The 24,700-nt window shown below is 38.0% G+C and overlaps 1 protein-coding gene across 2 annotated transcripts in view; it reads left to right on the top strand.

Annotated features, from left to right (window-relative positions):
• LOC129228284 (zinc finger MIZ domain-containing protein 1-like) overlaps positions 1–24,700 on the top strand; it is a 141,817-nt gene that overhangs the window by 92,664 nt on the left and 24,453 nt on the right. For both annotated transcript variants that reach the window (XM_054862959.1, XM_054862967.1), the window contains 6 exons: positions 1,199–1,477; positions 10,094–10,378; positions 12,030–12,168; positions 13,334–13,548; positions 20,474–20,608; positions 22,026–22,286. In XM_054862959.1, coding sequence (XP_054718934.1) covers positions 1,199–1,477; positions 10,094–10,378; positions 12,030–12,168; positions 13,334–13,548; positions 20,474–20,608; positions 22,026–22,286 — 1,314 coding nt within the window. The remainder of the gene's footprint in view (positions 1–1,198; positions 1,478–10,093; positions 10,379–12,029; positions 12,169–13,333; positions 13,549–20,473; positions 20,609–22,025; positions 22,287–24,700) is intronic.

A 24,700-nucleotide genomic window follows, 5' to 3' on the forward strand; every position in this document is an offset into this window, starting at 1 on the left:
GGAAACGCAGTGAAAAATGCGCCAAAGGACATCATTTGTGACGTCATAAAGATCACGCCTTGTTTGAAAAATTGGGCATTTTAAAAAATTAATTAAAAAATAACTGTTGGGAAAATAAAAGTATTTTCTGGGTCCATGTTTTTTTCCCCTTATTCTATCAATTTCTGTGACTAGAAGTAGAACTTTTGACTGAAGGCAACAACGCCATTGCAACAATAAGAAGGATAAATCGTAATAGACTCGTCTGCATATTTCGCGTGATTTCAATTGTTGGAAAAGGACCAGAAAATCGCGATGATTTAAACTTTTTAACTGTTGTCATCTTGTGTTTGTTAACAACTAAATGTTTGTAATTATTTTAAGCAAGGCTTAAAAATAATTTTCATTTTTCATTCTTTGCTTTGTTTCTGAGATAAATCGGGAATTGGTATGGTCGTCAAGTTTTGGCGTGTATAATTTTGTTTTTGTTGGAAATATTGCTTCCCTGTCAACCATGCGGAGGGATCAGAATTATAAGAAGGATATAGAAGGAAGTTTCATGATGACCACATTATACTAGTTTTCGTTTTTTTTTTCCTTTTCATCCACTAAAAAATTAGAAAAAGTCCCTACTTAGAACATACAACAAAATTGCCAATGCGTATATTAAGAAAAATCAGCTGAGCCTACCTATAACTCATTTTACCCCAACCAAAATAAAATGAAATAAGAAGAAAAAAAAATCAATATTTTCTTATCTTCCTGCTTTTAGCGGATGTAATAAACTTCTGATATAAAGAAATATCTTTAGTTTGCCCTGTTATTAAGTAAAATGTAAAATATTTTTAGAAGTTTGTCAACTGCGAATTTTACAAAACAACATCTGGTGCTGTTTTTTGGCTTGTGACGGACCAAAAAACAGCAGGGGACGCTTGGGAATTAGAGAAATGCAAAGAAAGGTTTTTATTTTGTCGTCATGCTCATGAGGGAAACCTCTTTAAGGTTAAATTGTTGCTAATGAACTATGAAATATTATCATAAATGTTGGTTTTTAAAGAAAAATTCATTTTAATTATGTTCTCATTGAGTTAATTACAAACAACTTATTTTACCTCATGACCCATTTTACCTCACCTCACCCTTTCAAATATTTAAAGCCAATAGTTGAATTTGGATTTATTTTAGTGTAATGCTTAGCCTCTCATTTTTTACCGTCTAGGGCATGCCAGGGGGCCCACCTTTCCAACCGTCCTACGATTCTTCTCATCAGAGAATGGGGCCCCACCCGGGCATGGGCATGCCGGTGGGGGGAGGGAAGGTGCAGCACCCCTACCCGGGTAGTCCCCAACCGGGCCGAAATCGGAACGGACCCTACCCGGGCCCCCACGTAGGCCAGAAGAGGCCCTACACCATGATGCATCATCCGCCGCAGCAGCAGTACGGTCCGGGCATGCAGTCCTACAGCCCTGGTCCACAGCAAGCCTATGGTGCCGGACAGGTGAGTTATCTCTCTCCCTCTCTCTCTGTGACTTTGTTTTTAATTTTTTAGGTTTTGTTGAACCGAGAAGTTCTCATCTACTTCACAAGGGTAATCAAATTCATTATACTGAAATTTACAACTGAAGCGTGATACTATATGATCATTGGCTACATTTTTCGGTACTGAGGACGAAATTTGTCTTCATAAGAAAGAAAAAACGCAGGACGCATTTATATCCTTTAATTTTAAGACTATATGTTTTTTCCTGTTTTTTTTTTTTTTTTAATTTTTTTACGGGAAAAACATTTTTTTTATGAAAAAATCCTTTAAAATAGTATAATATTCGAGTGTTCATTAAGATATTTAGAAGAAGAATCTCAGGCGATAATTTTGCATTCTTTCGGTATTGTGGTCATGAACTACTGTTTCCTTCTGTCACACACTGCCATGCCAGCTTAAATGCTGCATGAATAGTTCTGCCACCATACAATAAAGTTGCTGCAATGCCAAAAGATGCTTGGGAATTAGTGAAAAGAGAAATGTTTTCTTTGTTCCACCTGGGGTGCATCCAAATCTTGGGGGACACCTTTGTCTTGCCGAAAATGCCAAGGGTTCCATTACAATGTCTTTATCCAGTTTTTTTTTTCCTTTCTTTTTCTTATATTGACCTTTTTTTTTCGTTTTTTTTTTTTACTTTGGCATTTGAAAATTTTTACCCTCCTACCCGCACTTTCCTTTTTTAATTGCTAAATTCCCAATGATTGTAATTGAAAATCATTGTAAAAGCCTTGCTTAAATTAATTACAAACATTTGTTTTGTTAACAATTAGAGGTAGCAACATCTAAAAATTTTAAATCACTGAGGGTTTTCATTGTTTTACCAGAGGTCATTTTGACATTTGTAACAAATTTCGGATATGAACACCCTAACTACCTAGCGGTATTTAATATACTTTACGACCTATTCTCATACCTACCAAAAATTTCACAAAAATCGATCGAGCCGTTTTTGAGGAGTTCAAACACAAACACTATGAAATGAGATTTTTAAACATTAGATTTAAAAAATTTTTGTTGCCATCTTCGGTTTGTCTACAAATAAAATGTTTGTAATTAATTCAAGCAAGGCTTTTACAATGATTTTCAACAATAGTTTTCACAATGATTTTCAACAATGGTTTTTTCAATTATTTTCAACAATGGTTTTTACAATGATTTTCAACAATGGTTTTTTCAATGATTTTCAAAAACAAAAAATTCTGGATAGGATTACCCTGATTACCTAACGATATGAAATGTACTTTATGTCCTATTTTCATTCCTAACAAATACACATAAAAAATTTCATGAAAATCGGTCGAGCCGTTTCGGAGGAGTTCAAACACTAATACCGCGACAGGAGATTTTGATACATTAGATTTTAACCACTGGGCTATACTGTAACCAGGAGCTATGGGGATCACAGTTTAGCGCCTATTATCCGAATTCCAACTAATCGAACTGTTCAATTACCCGATTTTAAATTCTCTCTCACCTTTACAACTGAGCACGTAAAATCGAAAACATTCCCTCTGTGTATGAGAGAATATGGACTTGGAGGAAGGGGGTCATCAAGGTCAAGAAAATAGACTTCCAACAGCCTAATCTTAGCCTGGATCTCTGCATCAAAAAGATTTGTTTTGACCCCTTTTTATACATTCAAGCATCCCTGAAGTTGCTTGCCCAATTATTGAAACGTTCCTTTGAACTTGATCCGGTCTCATCATGTCAGGAAAACCACAACTCTACAGGGTGCGGAGAAAGTTCCCACAATTTTATTAGATATTTCAATAGGCTGTAACTAACACATAATTCAACAAATCAACAAGTTAAAGCAATAAAAACTCTTTATTGAAACAATAATAATATTAAACAAAAAAAATTATAACAATTGTTCAAAACTGGCTCCTTGGGCTTCAATACATTTACGGAGCCGCAGTCTGAAATTGCCAACAATGCTCGCGCACGCATCCTCCGTTATCTCATTCCAGGCACGCCTCAGAGCCGTTTTGAGTATGTTGACCTTGGCGTATCATTTTCCCGAGATTTTTTCCTCCAAGATTGACCACACGGGCCGTGGTAGCCCGATCGGTAGAGTGTCGGATTCGGGGCCGGAGGGTCCTGAGTTCGAACCTCGATGGTCGAAGACCCACCGTCGTCATTAAAGGGGACTGGGCGACGTTAAATATACTCGTGGTCTCAATGTCCTCCTAGTGAAACGATACCTCTGGGGGTGCTAGCACCAGGTAGCTATTAGCTCTTGGACTAGTTCTAAATTCTCATTAACTGTTCGATCCGGTGATGGTGCTGCCATCTATCGGTATATAAAATAATGGAGGCAAGGTATGCAGTCCTCGACATAAATACAGTTGTAGTCAGTTGTGACTCTGAATAGGAATAGTAATAGGAATTGACCACACCGAGTAATCCATCGGATTGAGTTCCGATGAGTTAGGTAGCCAAACATCCTTGCCTCAAAAACCTGGGAACAAATCTTCGCAGATGGCAATCGTCGGTCAGGCCGAATGCGCAGGAGCCCAGTCTTGTTGGAGAGTGAGTCCATTTGGGCCAAAATGTTCTGTTGCCCATGGCCTCAGTACATCGCATAGAACCCGCTGCTGATAGCTCGCAGCATTAATTTTGACGTTTCTGTCAATGAAAACAAGCGGCGTCTTCCCAGTGGCACAAATGCCAGAGCAGACCATTACGGAGGCTGGAAAGTGACTGTGTCCGATGATTTCTGCAGCAGCGGTCTTCTTCTGACCCACTGAGAGTCTGAAAGATTCGGATCTAATGTTAACCTACGGGGAAAGTTGGAGCTTGTTTTACAAATTCCTGTAAAGTTTTCGGATCCGTTTTTTTTTCTGAGTATTTTTCAAGACCATGTCTGTTTCTTTTAGTTTTTACTTTTTTGATGTGTCCATTCTCCGATTTTTTAAAATTCGAGAAAAAATGAATTTCTTCGAAAACGAGGTACTGTTGGACATTTCGCTCTGTAAAACATCTGCAACTCGTGCTATCGAAATTTTAAGAACGCCCTGACACGCAAAATATTTCCAGCTCTCTTTTGAGATCTTGTTTGAAATAATGCGACCATTTTTTAAACAAATATCATGTTCTAACTATTGAAAAAAATTTCAAAATACGTTCACTTTTTGCATTTGCCCCGCCCTAGAATAGTTACCTCCCCTTTTTGAGGGGTAAAAGCTAATGGGGTGTAAGATTTATTACCCTCTCATTAGTTCCCCTCAATGACCTCCGCTGGACGTCCTTTCTTCTTTCCTCTTTTCCTAAGGCTTTCGTGAAGAATCAAGTGCTTTTGAAAGTGAATCCATGTAGATGCGTGCTATTAGCTGTTAAATTCGCAACATCTGCTTTTTTTCAAATTTGTGGTTTGAAAAGAAATAGATTTGAAAGGAATATTTCTGAGTCAAATTGTTTATTTACAATATAATGAACATTGTTACAATGCTGTCGAATGCGAAAAGTTGACATTTTTCCCTTCCAGTAGAAAAATATTTTTATATATAGATTAAATCGTATTCCAGATACTGGGTATTTTGCATCGTTTTACATGTGTTTTATGTTACTACAAATGGTACACACATAAAGTGCTTTCCACAGCTCAACAAACATTTTTGAAAATTATTTGTGTCTTTAAGAGCCAGACTCGTCAAATTTCTTTAGAAGGTTTGGGAGGTGGAAAATTCAATAGCGGAAAACATTCCGTACACCAACATACTCATTAAATACATAGAAAATCATGAAAAATATATTAGCAATTTAATATGATTCAGTTAATGTAAAAAACACACCGTGGTAGAATTACTAAGCATTGTATGTATTAGTTTTAATGACGTTTTCAGCCTTATGTTGCCGACAAAGCTAACTAAAATGTGAACAATATAGAATGGGGGTTACAAGTTTTCACTGTTTTCTATTTTCATTCTCAGAAGCTAGATCAACATTTTAATACAATGTAGAAAAAATTAATTACAGGCATAAAGGTTTTCAGGTCACATAAGCACCCCCCCCCCTTAAAAAAACATCATTAAAGATCGTCTTAAATTTCGTTTTTATGGCTTTAATTTCAAAAAATTTCGGGAAGGGAGTTTGTGAAAAGTCCTTCTTTGACCATAAAAAAAAAAAAAAAAAAAAAGTCGTCTAAAGTTGCATTTTTGGATTTCAAAAACCTGCATGTCCCCAACGTTAATAAAGATGGCCTACAATCATGTTTATAACACTTTAAAAATTTTGCCTCCCCCCCAACATCACACTAAGACTGCGTTTTTAGACTATTTCGAAAAATTCCGGGGAAAGCTTCCGAACTCCCCGTTTCCTAACAGAATTGAAGAACCTGAAATTGTGTTTTTGGCGTTTCAAGTTCAAAAATTTGCTGGTGGAAGATCACAGGACCTCTTACTTACTTCCAAATACTACCAGAGATCGTCTAAAAGTGCATTTTGAAAATTTTTATTTTCGAGAAAATTAAAAGGCATAGCCCCCAAACAGAGTGCTTGGGAAAATAGGGAGTATTTCTGAGTAAATAGTATGCTTACGATAAAGATCATGTTAATTAAATATAGAAATGGTTCCCTCTCCTAAACAAGAAGCTAAATCCTTTCTCTCGCTGTATTTACATATTATTAGGAGTCAATAGAATAGAAAATGTGGGATCTCAAAAAAGATTTTTGTTCTATACGAATGAAAATTACTTGATAATCATTGGATTAGAACATTCATTTTATTCTGTGACTGAAGACAGGATACGATAATTTTTCGGCACAGAAGTGCGTAACACAGAACTTAAAAGAAAAAGTTTGTCTTGTTTGTTTTTTTTTAATTGTGAACCCTTACTTGTACCTATAATTGCTTTCCTAAATGTAAGCTGTTCATTTTCATTTTTGTTTCAACTTTATGTATTTCCTGCAAATCTGTTTCTTGCCCTTTTTTATATTTTTTATTATTGATTCATTAAATGCAAGATGCATGAAAACGAGGCAGAGCGATAAAAACTTTAAAATCTGGCAGAGCGAGGCGTTGAGATTTTTTTCATCTAAGTATTTCGAGATTTTTTTTTTTTTTTTTTTTTTCAGGCAGATATACATGTAGGTAATATTTTCGTGCCTTCTGAGAAAAAGGACAACCCTTAATATTTATTATGACAACTAACGAGGATCAGACACCAACAAGACTCATTAGAAAATTTTAATAAAAACTCAATGTGTTGAAGTAGAAGCACTATATACACTATATGACCAAAAGCATTGGGACACTTTCAAAAATTCACATGTTTAGGGATTTCTCGAGAAATAATTGACCAATTGCTCTATAATTTGTTTCGCATAAAATGTATACTCTAGTTGTCATTTTCCAATAAAAATTAAGTCTGCTATTCATTTAGGGGACCGACAACAAATTGAGTAAAAAAGTTTTTTGATAATTTTTCATTGCAAATTGCTGGGAATAAGCTATAATTTTCAGAAATGAGTTAAAAATCTATCAAAAACTTATTTTTATATTTTTGTGAAAGTATCTCTTATACCCATGGAAATATAAGCATTTCTTTCAAAAATGCAAAATTTTTTTGAAGGTTTTCGCCTTATATTACGCAGAGTATTTCGTCAAACGTTACTAAACTTTTAAAATATTTGACAGCATTTTAGAGAAACATAATAATAAAATTTGAAGTTAAAATATTGAAAATTTGTTGAAATATGAACAGTTAAAGCTATTAATTTTTCACTGCGCAGACACGAAAGATAGCAATTTATAACGTTCATAATTCAAAGCTCAGATACATCCTACAATCCATGAAAAAAATTCCACCGCAATTTCTTTAAATTTTAAAAAGTTATCAGCAATCTAATGAGCCGAATTTCTATAATTCTAGGATAGGCGACGAATGGTAAGGAATTGTTAGCAAACTGGCAACACTTTCCTGCCATCGTTATAGAGTGATTCATGATAAGAACAGATTATTTGTTGCTGGTCCCCTAAATGAATATCAGACTTAATTGTTATTGGATTTGACGTCTGGAGTATACTTTTCATGAGAAAAAAATTACAGAGCAGAGAGCAATTGGTCTTTTATTTTTTGAGAAATCCGTAAAATTGTGAATTTTTTGAAAGTGTCCCAATACTTTTGGTCATATAATGCATGTAATACCTCATGTATTTTGCCGAATTTAGTAACTGGGAATCTGAGACTCTAAAAGTGCTAGGTTTAGTTTTATTGCAAAATTTCAACGCAAGATAGTTTACAAACATTGAGAGTGGGGGAAGGAGTGATTTTTGCCTTTGAGCTTGGAGCAGGGTGAGCACCCTTGCATACAAAGATCAGAGAAAAATCTTTAATTTTTCAAATTCAGGAAATCCTTATCCGTAGCCGTCCGCGACTTTGCCGTTGTTATGCTCAATTTGAAAGAACTTTCACCATAACAACCCCTTGAGAAATGCTATCGTAGCCTTCTCATCTGCATATAGTACTTAGATAAATAAATAAATATTTTTTCAAAAAGAAAAGGATTCAAAGATAAAGATTAGGGGAATTTTCTGGTCACCAGTGGTGAGAAAAGGCATTTATAGTAGCCACATTTTTTTCTAGTCGCCACTACATTTGTAAAACAGGTAACTAACCAACAAAGTAGTATTTAATTTAGCACTAAAATATAAATATTATCAGTTCAAATAAAGGTTAATGTAAGTAATTAGTGGCATTAATGTTTATTGTACAATCAAGTATTAACTATGCAAAGAGGATCTAGTTTCATTTTTAAGAATGTTTTCTGCTAACTCGGATGGGGTTGGGGAGAGTGGCAAACAGGCAGAGGAAGTGAAAGAATTTCGCCAACCGATAACTAGTTAGTCCCCACTTTTATTCGGCACTCGATTTTTCAGATTTATTAAGTAGGATCATCCATTTTTAAAGAATATTTTTTTGTTAGAATTTGGAGTTCATTTCGTTAAAATTCAGTGTGGTCATGTAGGCTGTCTTTTTTTTTCCTTCCTTTCTTGATATTATCAATTTTCAATAACGAACATTTTTCTAAAAATAAAACGAATTTATAAATTTATTTATTGCAAATATTCATTCATTCGTTAATTTTTCCTAGATGATATCAGGAACCGTATTAATGGGGAAAAAAATCTTCGTTTCAAAAATTAATTTTAGTGCGAATGCAAATAAATTAATATCACAAGCGGGATTGCAAAATGCCGCGCCTTTTACACTGAGTAATTTTTCTTTTACCTATGTAGTCAAGACTCAAGAGGGAAAAAACTAGAATTTCCTTGGAAGGGTCTGTAAAAAGCTGCGGTTTCATTATGTCATTGAGGAAGTGGAGGCGATTGATCTTGTAAGAACGAAGTCCCAATTTGTTTTTCACGATGGTTCGGACGCTTTTTTCGCTGATCTCCAGTTCTTTGGCCATCTTTCGCAATGAGCGCTCTGGATTGCGACGGATGCGACAACGGATCTTCTGCACATTCGCTGCAGTCGTTGCAGTGGTTGGACGACCACTCCGTGGACAGTCGACAGTCCCTCCAGTCTCCTTGTAGCGTTTCACAGCGTCATAGACTGTTTTACTCTTGAATCCAGTCGTTCGAATAACATCGGCTGTTTTCATTCCCTTCTTGTGTAACTCAACGACAGTAATACGCACATATTCACGATTCATAACTCACTAACTCAATGAACTAACAAAGAACAAATGATTAAATCTCAAATACTAATGCCAATAAACAATATGTGCCAAATAAATCGCCAACATACAATTTTAACGCCAAAAAAAAAACGCTTTAAAAAAATTGTGGGAATTTTCTCCGCACCCTGTACTATAAAATAAGAGTGTCTGTCAAAAAGTTAGTCGTACTGCTCAAAACGAAAAAAAAAAAAAAAAATAGAAATTTAGCAATAACTTTATTGGTATTTTAAAGTTCCATTCAAAATCCACTTTTCAACGTAACCACCTCCGTTATTTAAGCATTTGTCGAGGCATGGTACAAATTTTTCGATGACTCCTGCAAAGAAATCCCGTCCGATAACCATTGTTTGGTTAAAGCTTTCACTTCGTCTTCCGGATGATATCGTCACTTTGAAAGTTCTTATTTCATGTGACCAAAAACATGGAAGTCAGGAGGTGAAAGGTCTCTGCTATAAGGAGGGTGATCCCACACATCCTAAACTTGGTCTTCTTCGCGCTTAGCGTCGTCAATATTTGCACGTCCATTCTCAAACATGTTGCACAATTTCCTGATAGCTTAACGTGACATTGCTTTTTCACCATACGCTTCAAGCAACGCATATAATTCTCAGTGAAGTTACATCTTTCTTCCCCACAAAAAATGAATCACTGCACGCATCTCCAATTTGGACGCTACTTGCAGCTGTCGAGATACGTTTCTGACAGATTAAACAGAAAAACTAAACTTGCATCGAGGAAGCCGCTACGTCACATGATAAAGGTACATGTCTGAAGTGTTGCCACACGGTGTCATTAAAATAGTCTTAGATGGAACATATTTACGAAACAGTGCAACTAACTTTCTGGCTGACCTACGTATATATTCATCATGTTTCTTTTTCTACCGCAGGGTTGTGTATGCTGCTCCCAGTATCCCCGTGGTGGCAACCCTGGCCAGTACGGATGTCAAGTTCCAAGGTACGGAGGCTATCCTCCTCAAACGGGCTACTCGCCACCCCAGCAGCAAGTCCGGCCCGGCATGCGACAGCCCGGCCAGCCCTACGGGCCGTCCCCGCCCTACTGCTACCATCCTCAACAGCCGATCAACGGAGCGCCTCCCACGCCAACGCAGTCCCAATACGACCACTACGGCTCGCCCGGACAATTCCCGCCCACTCAGCCCTCCGCCATGCAGGTAAGAATTTTTTTGTTTTCATCAATATTTTAAGTCAGCTGTTATTTGTATTGATACAATTATCCAAAAAAAATTTTATTGATAGTGATTCCATTCAATTACCAGAGCAAATAGTTTTTTTTTTTTAATGAACATGTAATTGTAGTGCCAATTGTTTATTCATTGATATTTTTCATTTCGTCGTCAACAATGACTTTCAAACGGAGAAACATGGCTTATAATGTAGCTTTTGTGATTTAACATAGTCGCACAAAAAGAAATACAGGGTTTGTACGGGTCATGGAAATCCTGGAAAGTCATGGGAAAAAATAAACAAATTTCTCAAACCTGGAAAAGTCATGAAAAATTAATATTTTTATTAAAAGTCATAGAATTTTACGCTACTACAGAATATATTTTATAGTCTGTAGTGCTCTGAAATAACATGTTCTTAATTTTTGCCTCACTCACTCGAAAAGTAATTCAATTGCATCTGAGTTCATTTCAACCATTCCTTAAAAAAAAAAAAAAAAAAAAAAATATTAGAGCATATCTCAATTTGTTGAAGGTTTTAGAAAATCAATACTTTTGTCAGGGGATAGAACACTGAAATAGGGGAATTCTAATACTCTAAAATAGTGGTGCCCAACATACGGCTCGCAAAACCGATTCATGTGGCCAGCTGAAAGATCTGGTTTAGATAAATGACCTGAGATAATAGATAAATTTACTGAAAAACGTGGCTTTACTTTAAAGAACGAAAATACTGTCAAGTTACAAGGATGCTTAGACGCATCACTGTTGACACCTAAGGCACTGTTGACACCTAAGGGCAATATTTTTTTTAAGTAAATTTATTATTCGAAACTTTAATTGCTCATACAAACTGTGTCCCATTCATTACTATTCTGCCTTTTTTAGTAGACATTTAAGCATCAGTATATTACATTTTCTATATTTTTACTTCACTTAAATTTATATGTTAAAGACAAATAAGAAGTTTATAATTAGTTTCTATACTGTGCACTGATATTTTTTTCAATCACAAGCACAAGTAAGCTCTTCGATGAGGTGGTGGCATTCGCGTAAAAGGTTTGCTAAATACGCATTTCCGAAAATTAGAGAATTTGACATCTGAACTTTAAAACTTAATGTTTCATGCTTTTAACGATGAATTTCAACAATGAAAAAGAGTCAAAATTAAAAATTTTGAGTTTCGCTAATTAAACAACGCTAATAATTTCTTTACTAGTGGATTTAGATTATTGGACCTTGAGCGCCTTGACAATTTCTTCGTTTGGAGTACTTTTGAAAGACCTTTCCAACCATATCAAATTCGAAAAATTGTGACCATCCATTCGTGTAGAAAGAGCCATTTAGGACAAAAATGCGTTTTTAATTAATATCTCCGTTAATTAGCTTCTGATTTGAAAAAATAATATTGATGACCCTAAAACTCGGCAATAGATACAGAACAAAATAGGAACGATGAAAGTCGGTTCACAAACAGAGGAGAAAATGGTACTGAAGAAAACTGCTTGCCTATTAGTATATAAAAATTTCATCGTGCTTCGTACACATGAGTATTTTTTTTTTTTTCTTTCTTTCAATGTGTATCGAAATGAGAACTCATTTATCGTTTCTCGTCTGAAATCAAGTCTTTTTCTTCCAGCGTAATATGAACTACCAGCCGCTCCCCATCCCAGGAAATCCCACCCCACCGCTTACCCCCGTGGTGCCACCCTACCTGCCGACCAATGCTGACGTGAAGCCCAATTTTACAGAAAACAAGACGCCTCTGCCTATACCCAGTAAGTAACGTTTTCTTGCCTGCAGTCCCAAGATTTATGGTAAAGTAGGAAATTGCGTCAATTCCTTGAATATATTCGAAAAATAGATTGCGATCAGTTAATATTAAATACAAACAAGACAGTAAGAAAAGAAAAGATTGGCGCACCAACTTGATATCGTCACATGTGCATCTACACTATCATACGTACGACTCTTTCTTCTTTGCAAAGTATGGCAAAGTAATTGAGCATCATTGCAATTCTAGATTCGATAACAGAACCGAGGCCTCATTTTGTTCAGTAAAAGAAGTAAGAATCAATGCTGGGGGAAAAAAAAAGAAGCCACACGACTCAGTTACGTTTGGAGTGTGCAACGGAACTTGTTGATGAACATGGATGTCAGATCAACTGCAGCCGTTACTTTTGTTTGCAGCGCCATTGAAGTAGAAGCAGGACCTGATTACTGGACAGGCCATCTAGACCATCGCTTAGGGCTTCTGCTTTTTAGGAGCCCTCAAATGGTTAAAATTGGTTTTGTCAACGACTAAAATTGTAAGGTTTAACTATAGAAGGGGGAGGGGAGAAAAAATGGCCTAGGGCCTCTCGATATCTTAATCGGACCCGGACCATGAGTAGAAGTGAGCCTTTTCAGTCCACACTACCTGCTAAAGCAATTCATCTTCAAGTCATCCAAACAATGAAAGTCAAAGCAATAATGTTTTCCCCGTCTCATTATCAGCGGAAAACAGTTCGCTGGTTGAGGAATGTTGTCTATTGTCGAGTGGATAAAACTTCAGAGTACTTTCAAATCTTCATGTATATGACATGCCATGTCACGCCTAGCTCATCCGGTATCGCATAGGCACTACAGCTGAGGAGGAAATGTTGGATGTATGGCTCATTTTAATGCGCATTCGGAAGTTTTTCAATCACAAACATATTAGGTGCTCGGCAACTTGCTTCCTTCGATTTTGACACTACAGAAAAATACCGTGCCAAGTAGCCGCAATGTTTGGTCGTCCAAGTAAAAGTACTAGGTTTGCCATATAGATGTATATTACCACACCTTAAGGTTACCGACTTGAAATTTTATCTACAATATTTGGCGCCTCTTCCAAAGTTTTTCAGTTCCCCATATTTATTTTTTAACGTCTTTTTTTTTTTCTTTTTTCTCACCACTGAATAGAAGAAGACGAGCTGCGGTTGACGTTTCCGGTACGGGACGGCATCATCCTGGCGCCCTTCCGGCTGGAGCACAACCTGGCCGTGAGCAATCACGTGTTCCACTTAAAGCCCTCGGTGCAGCAGACGTTGGCCTGGCGCTCAGACCTTGAGCTGCAGCTCAAGTGCTTCCACCACGAAGACCGGCAGATGGCCACCAATTGGCCGCAGTCAGTGCAGGTAATGCGGATTTCACTTAAGAGGAAATATAACGTAGAGTGCGTCTTTCAAGGTTGAAACTGCGTGACAAAAGTAAAGGTTTTGGCCGCGAAATGTGGGGATGAGAGTGCGTTCTTTTCATCCTGACGATGATCTTAAATGACTTGTTTAACTAAATTTGGTGTGATGTCTATTTTAATGTGATTTACAAACTTAAGGCGTATTTAATTTTTTTCACTGAAATATGAAACTGAACGACACAAGTTTCTCCTTTCAAATATCTTCCTTAGTATCCAAATACACTTACCGTCCTTTCGTTCCATTTGCCTTCAGTTTATGAGCTGAGAAACCATTTGGCTCAAAATTAGATTTTTTCGTTATTTAGAGGTAACATAATTGTAATGCAATTGTGGTAAAAAAATCTTTCATAATGAGTGTTAAGCAGATAGTCCGGTAAAACAGTTTTAAAAATCAACAAAATCAAATTCATGAAATACATCGCCAGCTCAGTCAATTCCAGTCGAAGACTGCAATTTCGTGACTTGCCTTGCCTTCAATATTCGAGTTGAACCGAACCATTGTTTCGGTCACTCGTCTGGTCAGTGCTAATTCTGTATTAGCTACCAGTTTGTTTGGCACTCTAGGCTTCCTTAAGAGGTTTTCCACCTCCAGCCCATTCATTCCTATGCCGGGGGGCTGATGAGTGCTAATAAGCACGAAACTGGACTGGAATTGACTGAACTGGCGGTGTATTTCATGTATTTCTGCCTTAGCCCTGGCAATAGCGCGGTAACTTACTGAAAATCAAATATTCCTACCTTATCTATCTATTCTTCTCTCCCAGGCATAACTTGCTTTTCTAAAAAAACTCCAACACGAGCTGCAATTAAATCTGCTCAGTTCTTGCTAATAAATGAAAACTGATATCTTAATTGAATTTAAAAACATTTATACACAGTTCAGTCACATTATAATGACCATCTGTCAAAAGCCAGAATAACCACCTTTCTCAGAGCGGACTGCTGCGAGACGTGCAGGAAGAGAGTCACTTGGGTCCCTGAAGGTGTTCTCTGGGATGTTGAGCCATGCCGACTCTAATGCCGTGGCCAGCTGCGCTAGATTACGCGGTTTAGGATCCATGGCGCGAACAACTCGATCGAGATGGTCCCACAGATGCTCGATTGGGTTTAAGTCAGGTGAGTTTGCTGGCCAGGGGAGGACGGTAAACTCATCCTGGTGCTCTTCGAACCACGCACGTACACTGGCAGCTGTATGGCACCTCGCATTGTCCTGCTGGAAGATGCCATCATCCTGAGGAAAAACAATGCGCATGTAGGGGTGGACATGGTCCGCAAGGACAGATGTGTACTTGTATTGATCCATCGTGCCTTCCACAATGATCAGTGAACCCAGAGAATGCCAGGAAAACATTCCCCAGACCAGAATGCTCCCGCCTCCAGCTTGGACCGTTCCGGCAATGGTTGCAGGGTGGTTCCTTTCAGAGGTTTCACGCCTTATACGCCAACATCCATCTGTCCGATGGAGCATAAAACGCGATTCATCTGAAAACGCTACCTGTCGCCACTCAGTGGACGTCCAGCTGCTGTACTGGCGTGCAAATTCTAGCCTTCGTCGTCGATGAACAGCAGTCAGCACAGGTGCACGAACCAGACGTCTGCTTCGGAGGACCAGACACAGCAATGTTCGCTGAATAGTAGTTTGGGAGACACTTTTGGTAGCCCCTTGGTTCATTTTGGTGGTCAGTTGCTCAACGGTAGCCCGTCTACCTGCCCGAAGCATCTCCGCAACCGTCGTTCGCCTCTGTCATCTATGGCCCGTGGTGCACCACCTTTGCCACGTCGCTGATTTTGGACAGTCCCATTTCGCCATGCACGGTACACTTTTACCACGGCGGCACGCGAACAGTTCACAAACTCAGCCGTTTCGGAAATGCTTCCACCCTTGGCCCGAAAGCCAATGATCATGTCCTTTTGGACGTCGGATAAATCGCTTCGTTTCTGCATTACACCAACGATTGAAATGTTTTCCGAAGCCCTCACACACCCTTTATATACGCTCAACTGCACTGTGCTGTCTTCTGTGATTGGTTATTTAACTCTGACGTGGAAAATACGTGGTGGTCACATTAATATGACTGGACTGTGTATATAAACATCTATACTACATTTCTAATCTCTGAAGTACAACACAGTTTACTTTGTATTACACAGTTTCGTTTTATCACCAATGGCCATTGGCAGAGTCCTGTCCATAGTTCGTTTGAACTAGAGTGCCTTGAATGATCAGAGTGACGACAACACACCCCCCTTGAGAAGCGGGGAAATGCCTCTGTCCGCCGGAGGGCATCTTGACGAAAGTCTCGTAGACTTAACATGGGAAGATTGGATGGGTCTCAGAAAAACGCTTTTTTTGTGAATAATCAGTTTTGTACTGACATTTCACCTTATGTCTCAAGTGCATAAATGTATAGGCTATCACTTTTTATCATTTTTGGAACTCTAAGCGAGAAATTGATTTAATTATAGAGCATTGATCTTGAGATTTTGTATTCCGATAGTATTGGCGGGCTTTTTGGCTTCACTAACGTTGCGGCAACCATTCTCCGCTTCAGGAGCGTTTGATTTTCGGGTCTTAGAAGTTAGTTTTGCTTGTAAATGGGTTTCATCCCGTAATATTTTTGCTCAAATGAAATAATTATCTGAGAATAAAATGCATCTTGTTTGTAAGAAAAAGAAATACATATTAGTTGTTATATGGAAACTATTTAAAGTTTATTCTATGAAGCTGCTTGTTATTTATGATTCATTATAGAGAAAATTGAAAGTGGTGCACATTTTTACTGTTTACACACAGAAACCATAAAGGGGGGGGGATGTGAAACTCAATTCCAATAACTCAGTGTGAATATTCAAAATTAAATAAGTTTAAAGTTAATTTTAAATCATTCATATTTCGGTATATCCTAAAGTACGCAAATTCAACTCGGTATTTCTCATATTGTTTCGAAAAAAATCAAGGGATTAGTATCTTTTCACGAAATTAATATATCATTAAACCACCATTTCGTAAAACATTCAACTTTGCCCAAATTTGCAGTTACCTAGTTGTAGCATTCAGCTGACGATATACTTTTAATTTTTTTCTAATTTCTTCGAAGATAGAAGGGTTTTTTTTTTTTTTTAATATACGTTGCGATAACCATTCGAAGTTAATTGTTTATTTTGTTCAGAATTTGTCTGCATTTATACAGTGAGAAACTATAATTGAATTATTTTATCAAGAATTCTCAATTCAACATTTTTAAAACAGTACATTTCAGTATAGCTAATAGTCTGTTTTGATTTTTTCAATTCTTATTTTCGTAAAAACTGGATATGGTAGAAATTAGTTAAACTTATTCGTATGCATGTATCTGTACCCGGGAGGGAAAGGGAATTTAGTCACAAAAACAAAACCAAGAGACGAGTTAGAAATTTTTCTTTTCTAATAATTTTTATTACTCAATTGGATTGCCGTTTATGAGCTTATAGAATGAAAATTAGTTCATTGAAATCTTCGCATATAATTTTCTTGTACTTCTAAATAGAGTGTAAAATGTTGAGTAAGATAGTGCAAAAGACTCGTGCAAAGATCTTGAATCGGGTGATTTGCCTTGAACCGCCCAGCTATAAATATATTATTTTTCCAAATTTGCTTCAAGAGGAACTTTTTTTTTATTGCACGTTACAATAAGCAATGGAAATTCATTATTTATTTTTCGAATTTTCTCTCGTTGAAAAACAATTATCATAGCTTTTTTTTTCCAAGAAGACTCATTTTTAACACCCGACAAACAATGGAAGGGGGTTATAAGTTTGACGTGTCTGTGTATTTGTGTATCTGTGTGTTTGTCTGTGGCACTCTAGCGCCTAAACGGATGGACTGATTTTGAAAAAAAAAATTTGTTCGAAAGGAGAGCTGATCGATAGTGTTCTTAGCTAGGTGAACATTAATTAACGAAGATATTAATTAAACCCGTCTAAAAGGTTTTTCGCAATTTTTGCAGTGAAATCACTGTTAATTTTTAAAAATTTAATACCAAAATAAAGAGAATTTTCTTTCCGCGTCTGATAGGATGTGTTTGGAACTTCCATATTTCATAGAATTCGGATTATAACGTTTTTCAAAAGCAGATTTTAATAACGACTAAGCCTTTATTCACGCGATTGATAAACGAATTCATTGTTGGCCGACAAGAAAATTAAAAGCAATGATTTAAAATGATATTTTAATATGTTGCCAGTTTCTATTCAATAGCAAATAAAATACTTGACATTGATTTTTAATAATATAAGGCTTTTAAAAGGATTTTCAATTTTCCCTCTTGATTCTACAATTGCGACTCAGTCGGGGGGTTTTAAAATTTTTAAAGTAATGGTCTTTCTTCTCTGATTCGTTTCTCCTGTGAAAGTTAAAATTTGTCATTTATTTTGTTTTCATTCACGCACACATAATATGTGAAGAAAATGATGATGTTGCTTATCATTTTCAATACGTTTTTCTTAGAAATCTTATGTATGTATTTGTTTTTAGCGGATAAGTGAAAAGAAAGAATGGAGAGAAACTCAGTAGCCTCTGCGAATTGCTTCAGAAACTGAAGCCATGTCTGCTGCCAAAACCGCGATAACGATTCACACTTGGTGGCAAATCGCCAATCGGTCAAAATTTTCTCTCGTCGCATCTGGACGAAAGTTGTGGCCGCGCTTGTCCGGGGGGAAAAAACACCGCTGTTGTCGCCACTCTGTTCTCAAGGCACTCTATTTACCCAGGAGACTCGATCCTCATTCTGATGGACACAATTGAGGACTGTTCAGCTAATTTTGAACCTCACTCCCTCCAACTCCCGCGAGTTTTCGTGTTTGTTAAACCAGAACTTAACACATCACATCACGGTCTGTATCTAGATGGCACTAAATCTCGGGGTGACTGGAGATTTAGTGCCATAGGCTGACTGCCTGAAACGTCTTTTTACGGCTGGAGAAGACATGCCGTCGGCCGACACGTCTGCCATTTTGGATCAAAGCACGTGATTGTATTTTCTACATGATATCAATTTTTGGCAATGTTTCACAGCCAGCAATTTTTTCGCGATATGGATTTTTAAATTAAATAAAATATATCAGCTTTTTATACTGTGTTTTGGCGAAAGATTTGATTTAAGCGAAATCCGCTCTCTGTAGTGCTCTAACAGTCAGAGCTTAACAACCCGGCATATTTTACACTATAAGTACGCACACGTACAAAAAATATTAAAAATTTTAAAAAAAGGAAATTCGTTTTGAAACTCAAAAATCTGTTCCATTGAGATGGTTTAAAAGTTTTTCTGACATTTACACTTTAACCAATTTGGCGAGATCAGTCAATGTCCTGAAACTTCACTTTGGTTACTCTAGCTTTTCAACAATGAAAAGTTTGTTCTAAAATGCCTGATGCGGCGCTTTGGCTTGATAATGGCCCTAACCAGGAGTACCCAAAATCGCTTCGGGAACTTCTTGTTTTTAGGCAGATTTTTAGTGTCAGTTTCGCTTTATCGTCGATGATCAAAGACCTGTCAGTAGTCGTTCTGAACGCAGTTCCCCATATGTTTTTTTCCCCAGTCCCACGACGGATTCTCTCAATGACACTTGTAAACAGAATTTCATTTAACACCCCGTTACTAATCCGAAGTTGTTTACCACACTCGACGTCTCATCGTAGTGGGTCTGGAATTTGAGGATTGCCTGTCACAGATGTTCCCAGATAAGTTGCACAGTATTTTCAAGAAGGTATTTCCTCAACCATAAGAATTAGTACTCTTCCACAAAAATGACGCACTTGACGTTTCTTTCAAACTAGCGAGAACGTTAACATTGCACCTTTCAAGCTTGTGTCGCGAAACAACTTTAAACTCTCTTCTGCCACGCGGTTATAACAGATACATGAAACCAATTAACTTATAATATTTTATTGAAGAAAAATTATGAACTAAAATGAACAAACATAAATTAGAATCATAACAGAACTAACAGAACCTGAACATGAATTCACTGGGTATATATGCAAACTGCTTGGCTAATACTGTTGCCATTTTAATTAACATAAAAGTTTTTCCACAGCTTGCAAGCAATTCAGGGCCTAACTTTTGAGCGCTTCATCCTACACACAGTGCTGTAGGAGGCGGGACCCCCTTGGTTTCCCTAAATATTTGGTTTTTTATTGTGAAAATAACGCAAGTGTAAATGCAAATAAGTTTTGAACCACATTTTTTCCTTTATCGAGTCCCCTCAAACATTTTTTTCCACCTACAGCGCTGCCTAAAAGCCTTCCCACCCTCTTTTTAAAGAACCCCTCAGTGCCCTGAACACTAAGAGTCGAGTTGCAAATTTAGCCCTCTCCGTGGAGGCCCTCTGACAAGGAAATTCTTATTCAAGAAATTTTAAGTAGAAAATTTTTAAAGGTAATGTGAAGAACTTTCTATTACTAGAAATGTGACATCCTGGATCAGGAGCAGATCCAAAGGGATGGTCATGCATCCTTTACCTAGGCCCAAAAAGTGACACTTTTAAACCCTCCTTTTGGAAATGAGCACCACCAAAACCAGAAACTGGATCCGTCTTCATCCCAAGATTACCAATTTAAAATGACGGGCCAGAAAATCGACCGACGTACGCTCGGAACTGCTATTTCCCACTTTTATTTCACAGACGAAGATTATTCTTTTCCAAAGTTAAATTAAATTACTTATTTCCAGAAATGTTTTGGAGAGAGGAGAGAGGTTCTTTTGCATTCTGAATAATAATTAAGACATCAGAAAATGTTCGGAAGAAAAATTTTTCAACTTTCAATATTAGTGAAACTTGTAACTTATTGTGGTCAATCTCCCTGACGGTAGATTTGTTCTTTTCAGGTGTCAGTAAATGCATGCCCCCTGACCATCGATCGTGGCGGAGAAGGGGGGAAGACTCACCGGCCTCTGCACCTAAAGGAAGTGTGCCAACCCGGAAGGAACACCATTCAGATTACTGTCACCGCTTGCTGCTGTGTAAGTATAGAAGCTTTTATAACCATTGCAGTCGTCACTGTTATTATTACAGTACAAATGAGCCAGCTGGATGGCGTACTGGTTAGGCAGCCTGTTAAGCCCAAGATCACGGTTTTAAACCCGACTCTAGTCAATGCATCGATCAACGCTATCATGTTTTGATCGATCGTTAATTTCGAACGTAAAAAAGCGGAAGGGCTTTACTTTTGAAAGTCAGGGAGTAGCTGTTGTCTTTCAGGCCGCCTATGGATAGAAACCCATAACATTACTCCTGCTGCAGATGCGGTGTGTCGCTGCTGACGAAGGCAGGATTAGTGCCTTCACACAGTTTCCTGAAGTAGTGTCGGAAATGGAATGCAACTAAATGGATCTAGTTCGTCTTTAGCAAAGAACAGATTCAATTTGAGAAAATTTGTCCAACGTTTACTTGTGTAGAACCCGTTGTAATTACCCTAATAGTGCCTTTGCTTTTCAGCGGCAGACCACACCCACAGCTGGGGTGTGTTATGGGGTGCTATCGTATACGAAACACAGTCACTCCTAACATTGATTCACAACACCACGACAGCGTAATGGTAGATTTGTGGCATGTTTTCAACTCATGAGTTGGCACTATTGGTACACATAGGAGTCATTTTTAACAAGACAATCTTCGATCACCTCCGTAGAGAGGGACTTCCTCTTCTACATTATCACCTTCCCTGGTCTGCTCGATGCCCTGTTAGTCAACCTATGTGGAATTAGCGGCGCGTTTACAGTAACTGTTTTACAAGATGATGTAGGACATCTTAATAGGATGTAATGCCTGAATGTTTACCAGTATTACTTAATACATTCACGATAAAGCTGGGTACTTAAACTTCCATTCATTTGAGGTTTTCCAGTAATAAATAATCATTTTGCTTTCAGTTTGTAAAAATTTTCGAAAATCACTGTTGTCCTTACGTAAGTGAAGTTTTGTTTCATTCTTACAATTCTCTCCAGTGCTTCGATTTATTTATTTTTTTTAAAAATGTATATAGTGAAAAAAAAAAGTTTTTGAAAACGCTTAAACTGACAACTTGACTTAAATCAAAAAAAGCTTCGAAATTTTGTATTATTTGAAAAGTTTCAACTATCCGAAATTCAAATCTATGCTTTGAGTAACCTAAGTGAAGCCTTCAAATTGGTTAAGATTTCAACAACATTAACTTTTTAATTGCTTTTATTTTTCTCTGTTTTTGGCCACGATTAAAAAACGGAATCGACAAAGTAACTAAAACTCTTCTTTCTTTAACGAAAGGCAATGCAATTCTCGTTTTGTTAACATTGTTAATAAATATTTGAAATCATTTATTTTTTAATAATTACCGAAGAAAGCCGAATTTAATAAGATTGTATTTGTTATCTATCTCAAACTCGATGTCTTTCCCCGCAGTCCCACCTGTTCCTGCTGCAACTGGTGCACCGCCCCACCGTGCGCTCCGTGTTGCAGGGCCTGCTGCGCAAGCGCCTGCTTCCCGCGGAGCACTGCGTGGCCAAGGTGAAGCGCCATTTCTCCTCGTCAGGGGGCGCCCCGTCCTCCGGGGGGACCGAAGACGGGGTGGAGCAGACGGCCATCAAGGTGTCCCTCAAGTGCCCCATCACTTTCAAGAGGATCACCCTGCCTGCCAGGGGGCAAGACTGCAAGCATATACAGGTAAGTTCTCTTCCAGTCCCATGAATTAATTTTATCACTTAACTTTATCAACTATATTAAAATTTAACCGTCTTCTATCTATGTATCTATTTATTTATATATTTCACTCGAACTCCTGAAGAACAAAAGCAAGTTGAATCTCAATTAAGGTGCCGAAAGAATGGTAATTTTTCGGGGAAACTCATAAACCCTGTTCCACCTTTGTATGACTTTATTAGCGAAGATCTTAATTAAAAAGTCCATTCTCGCTGATGTTTCATGCTCTTCGAAATCGCAGAACGCGGCTTTCATCTTGCCAATAATTTATTTCTCCGCTTCGAGTGGAAGTGGATTGAGCAGACGCGGAAGGAAATTGGATCATGGCCCAGGGGCCGTGGTAGCCTGATCGGTAGGGCATTGGACTCGGGGCCGGAGGGGCTCGGGTTCGATCCCCGCTGGTCGAAGATCCACCGTCGTCATTAAAGGGGACTGGGCGACGTTAAATATGCTCGTGGTCTCAATGTCCTCCAAGTGAAACGATACCTCTGGGGGTGCTAGTACCAGGTAGCTATTAGCTCTTGGACTAGTTCTAAATTCTCATTAACTGTTCGATCCGGTGATGGTGCTGCCATCTATCGGTATACAAAATAATGGAGGCAAGGCACATAGTATGCAGATCCCTCGACATAATACAGTTGTAGTCCGTTGTGACTCTTGAATAGAAATAGAAATAGATCATGGCCCAATAACTCTTGGATCGAGCGATTAAGTTGGACGCGCATTGCGGCGATGAAGAGGATTAATTAATGTAGTTCTGGTTAAATAATATATCGGCGCTGACGGCAAGTAGGGGGCGAAGCCTCCGAAGTACATCGCCGAAGGCTAGGTACTCCAACTTGCCTCAAGTGGGTTGTACTAGTCGATGTAGGCTGCTAACCTAGCCTCCCTGGAGGATAGTTATTATTTTAGCAAGTATATTTAATCGATACCAGTCGTTTTGAGCAGTTGACGTAAAACCTCGTTTTTGCTTGCCCTTGACCTACAAAAATTCGTCCCCTTTGGAGAGCAGGCCGACTTATTCTATATTTTATTTCCAACAGGCAATTGGATTCAACAAACAGGCCGTCATTTTGAAATTTTCCTGGGGGTGGGGCGGCAAATGGTGTACTCTCTATCTAAATTTTATCGAAAAATAGCCAAAAACAACGTCCGCTTATATGTAAAAATGATAACTTTTCAAAGCCAGGGTGACAATTGACCACTCAGTCCTTTGCAATTTAGAACCGATTTGTCAGGACTTCAGAGCGACTCAAAATTGCGCGATTTTGTTTACGTTTTGGGCTCAGGATGAGCCCCCCCCCCCCGCCCCCCATGAAACGCAAATCATGGGCTTCGTCGGAAAAGTCTATATGTGTATTAAGTTTGTATTAAGTTTCAAGTAAAATTTCACTTTTGTGCTTCTTTCACGAACTACGACGACCCAGGAATCCTTTTCACGACTTTTCTTTGCAAGAGAGAGAGCTTGTGGCCTTTGCTTGCATTCCTATTGGTTCCTTTTCGGTTTATAATTTTCTCATCGGTGTTTGACTAATCCGCTATTTTTATCTTTTAAACTGCATGCTGCTGCTCTTGGCTTTTGTCGGTCGTTTTTCATCCATAAGCTCATTACTTTTTGCATTGAAAAAAGTGTTACCAGTAACGCCGAAACACGTGTCTGCAGTAATCTGCAAATTGTACTTTTTTGACGTTGTTTTTTCTTACTTTATTGTTCAGCACAAAAGTATTTATATATCTTACACCCTTACTTGATTATCGTTTATTGACATACTTTCAATTATTGCATTGTTAAAAATTGTTTTAATGCCGAAGACTAGTGTTGATTCTTCTTTAACGTAGAATGGAAAAAAAAAAGCTATCGTTATTATTGTAAAATCCTCGCTGCAGTCCATACTAACAATGACAGTAACAAACAGTGGCGTAGCTAGACCCGACTTTCGGGGGGGGGGGGGTTACTTCTTATATATATATATATATATATATATTTAATCGCTTGGAATTTTTTCCTTTTCTTCTTTTTTTTTTCTTTCTCTTCTCTCTTCTTTTTCTCTTTTTTTTTGAGACTAACTTTTCGGGGGGGGGGGGGTTGTCCCCCAACCCCCCCCCCCCTTAGCTACGCCCCTGGTAACAAAACGCTTTGTATCTATCCCAGCCAGCATTGAAATAATCCAAGTTCCTACTTTTACAATTATGCATCTCTTGTGTAATAGTTTAGCTCAGGGATTCTCAAACTTTTCCGATTCACGGCAATCTTTAAAGAATACGAATTTTTTCACTGCACCCTGCTCTGTCTCTCTCTACTATTTGTACTATATATTAAACCACGGACACTTCGCGGCACCCCCTCGCCTCTCCGTGCGGAAGCATGGACCCCAGAA

The sequence above is a fragment of the Uloborus diversus genome, chromosome 1 (genome assembly GCF_026930045.1).
Source record: "Uloborus diversus isolate 005 chromosome 1, Udiv.v.3.1, whole genome shotgun sequence".
Classification (NCBI taxonomy): Eukaryota; Metazoa; Arthropoda; class Arachnida; order Araneae; family Uloboridae; genus Uloborus; species Uloborus diversus.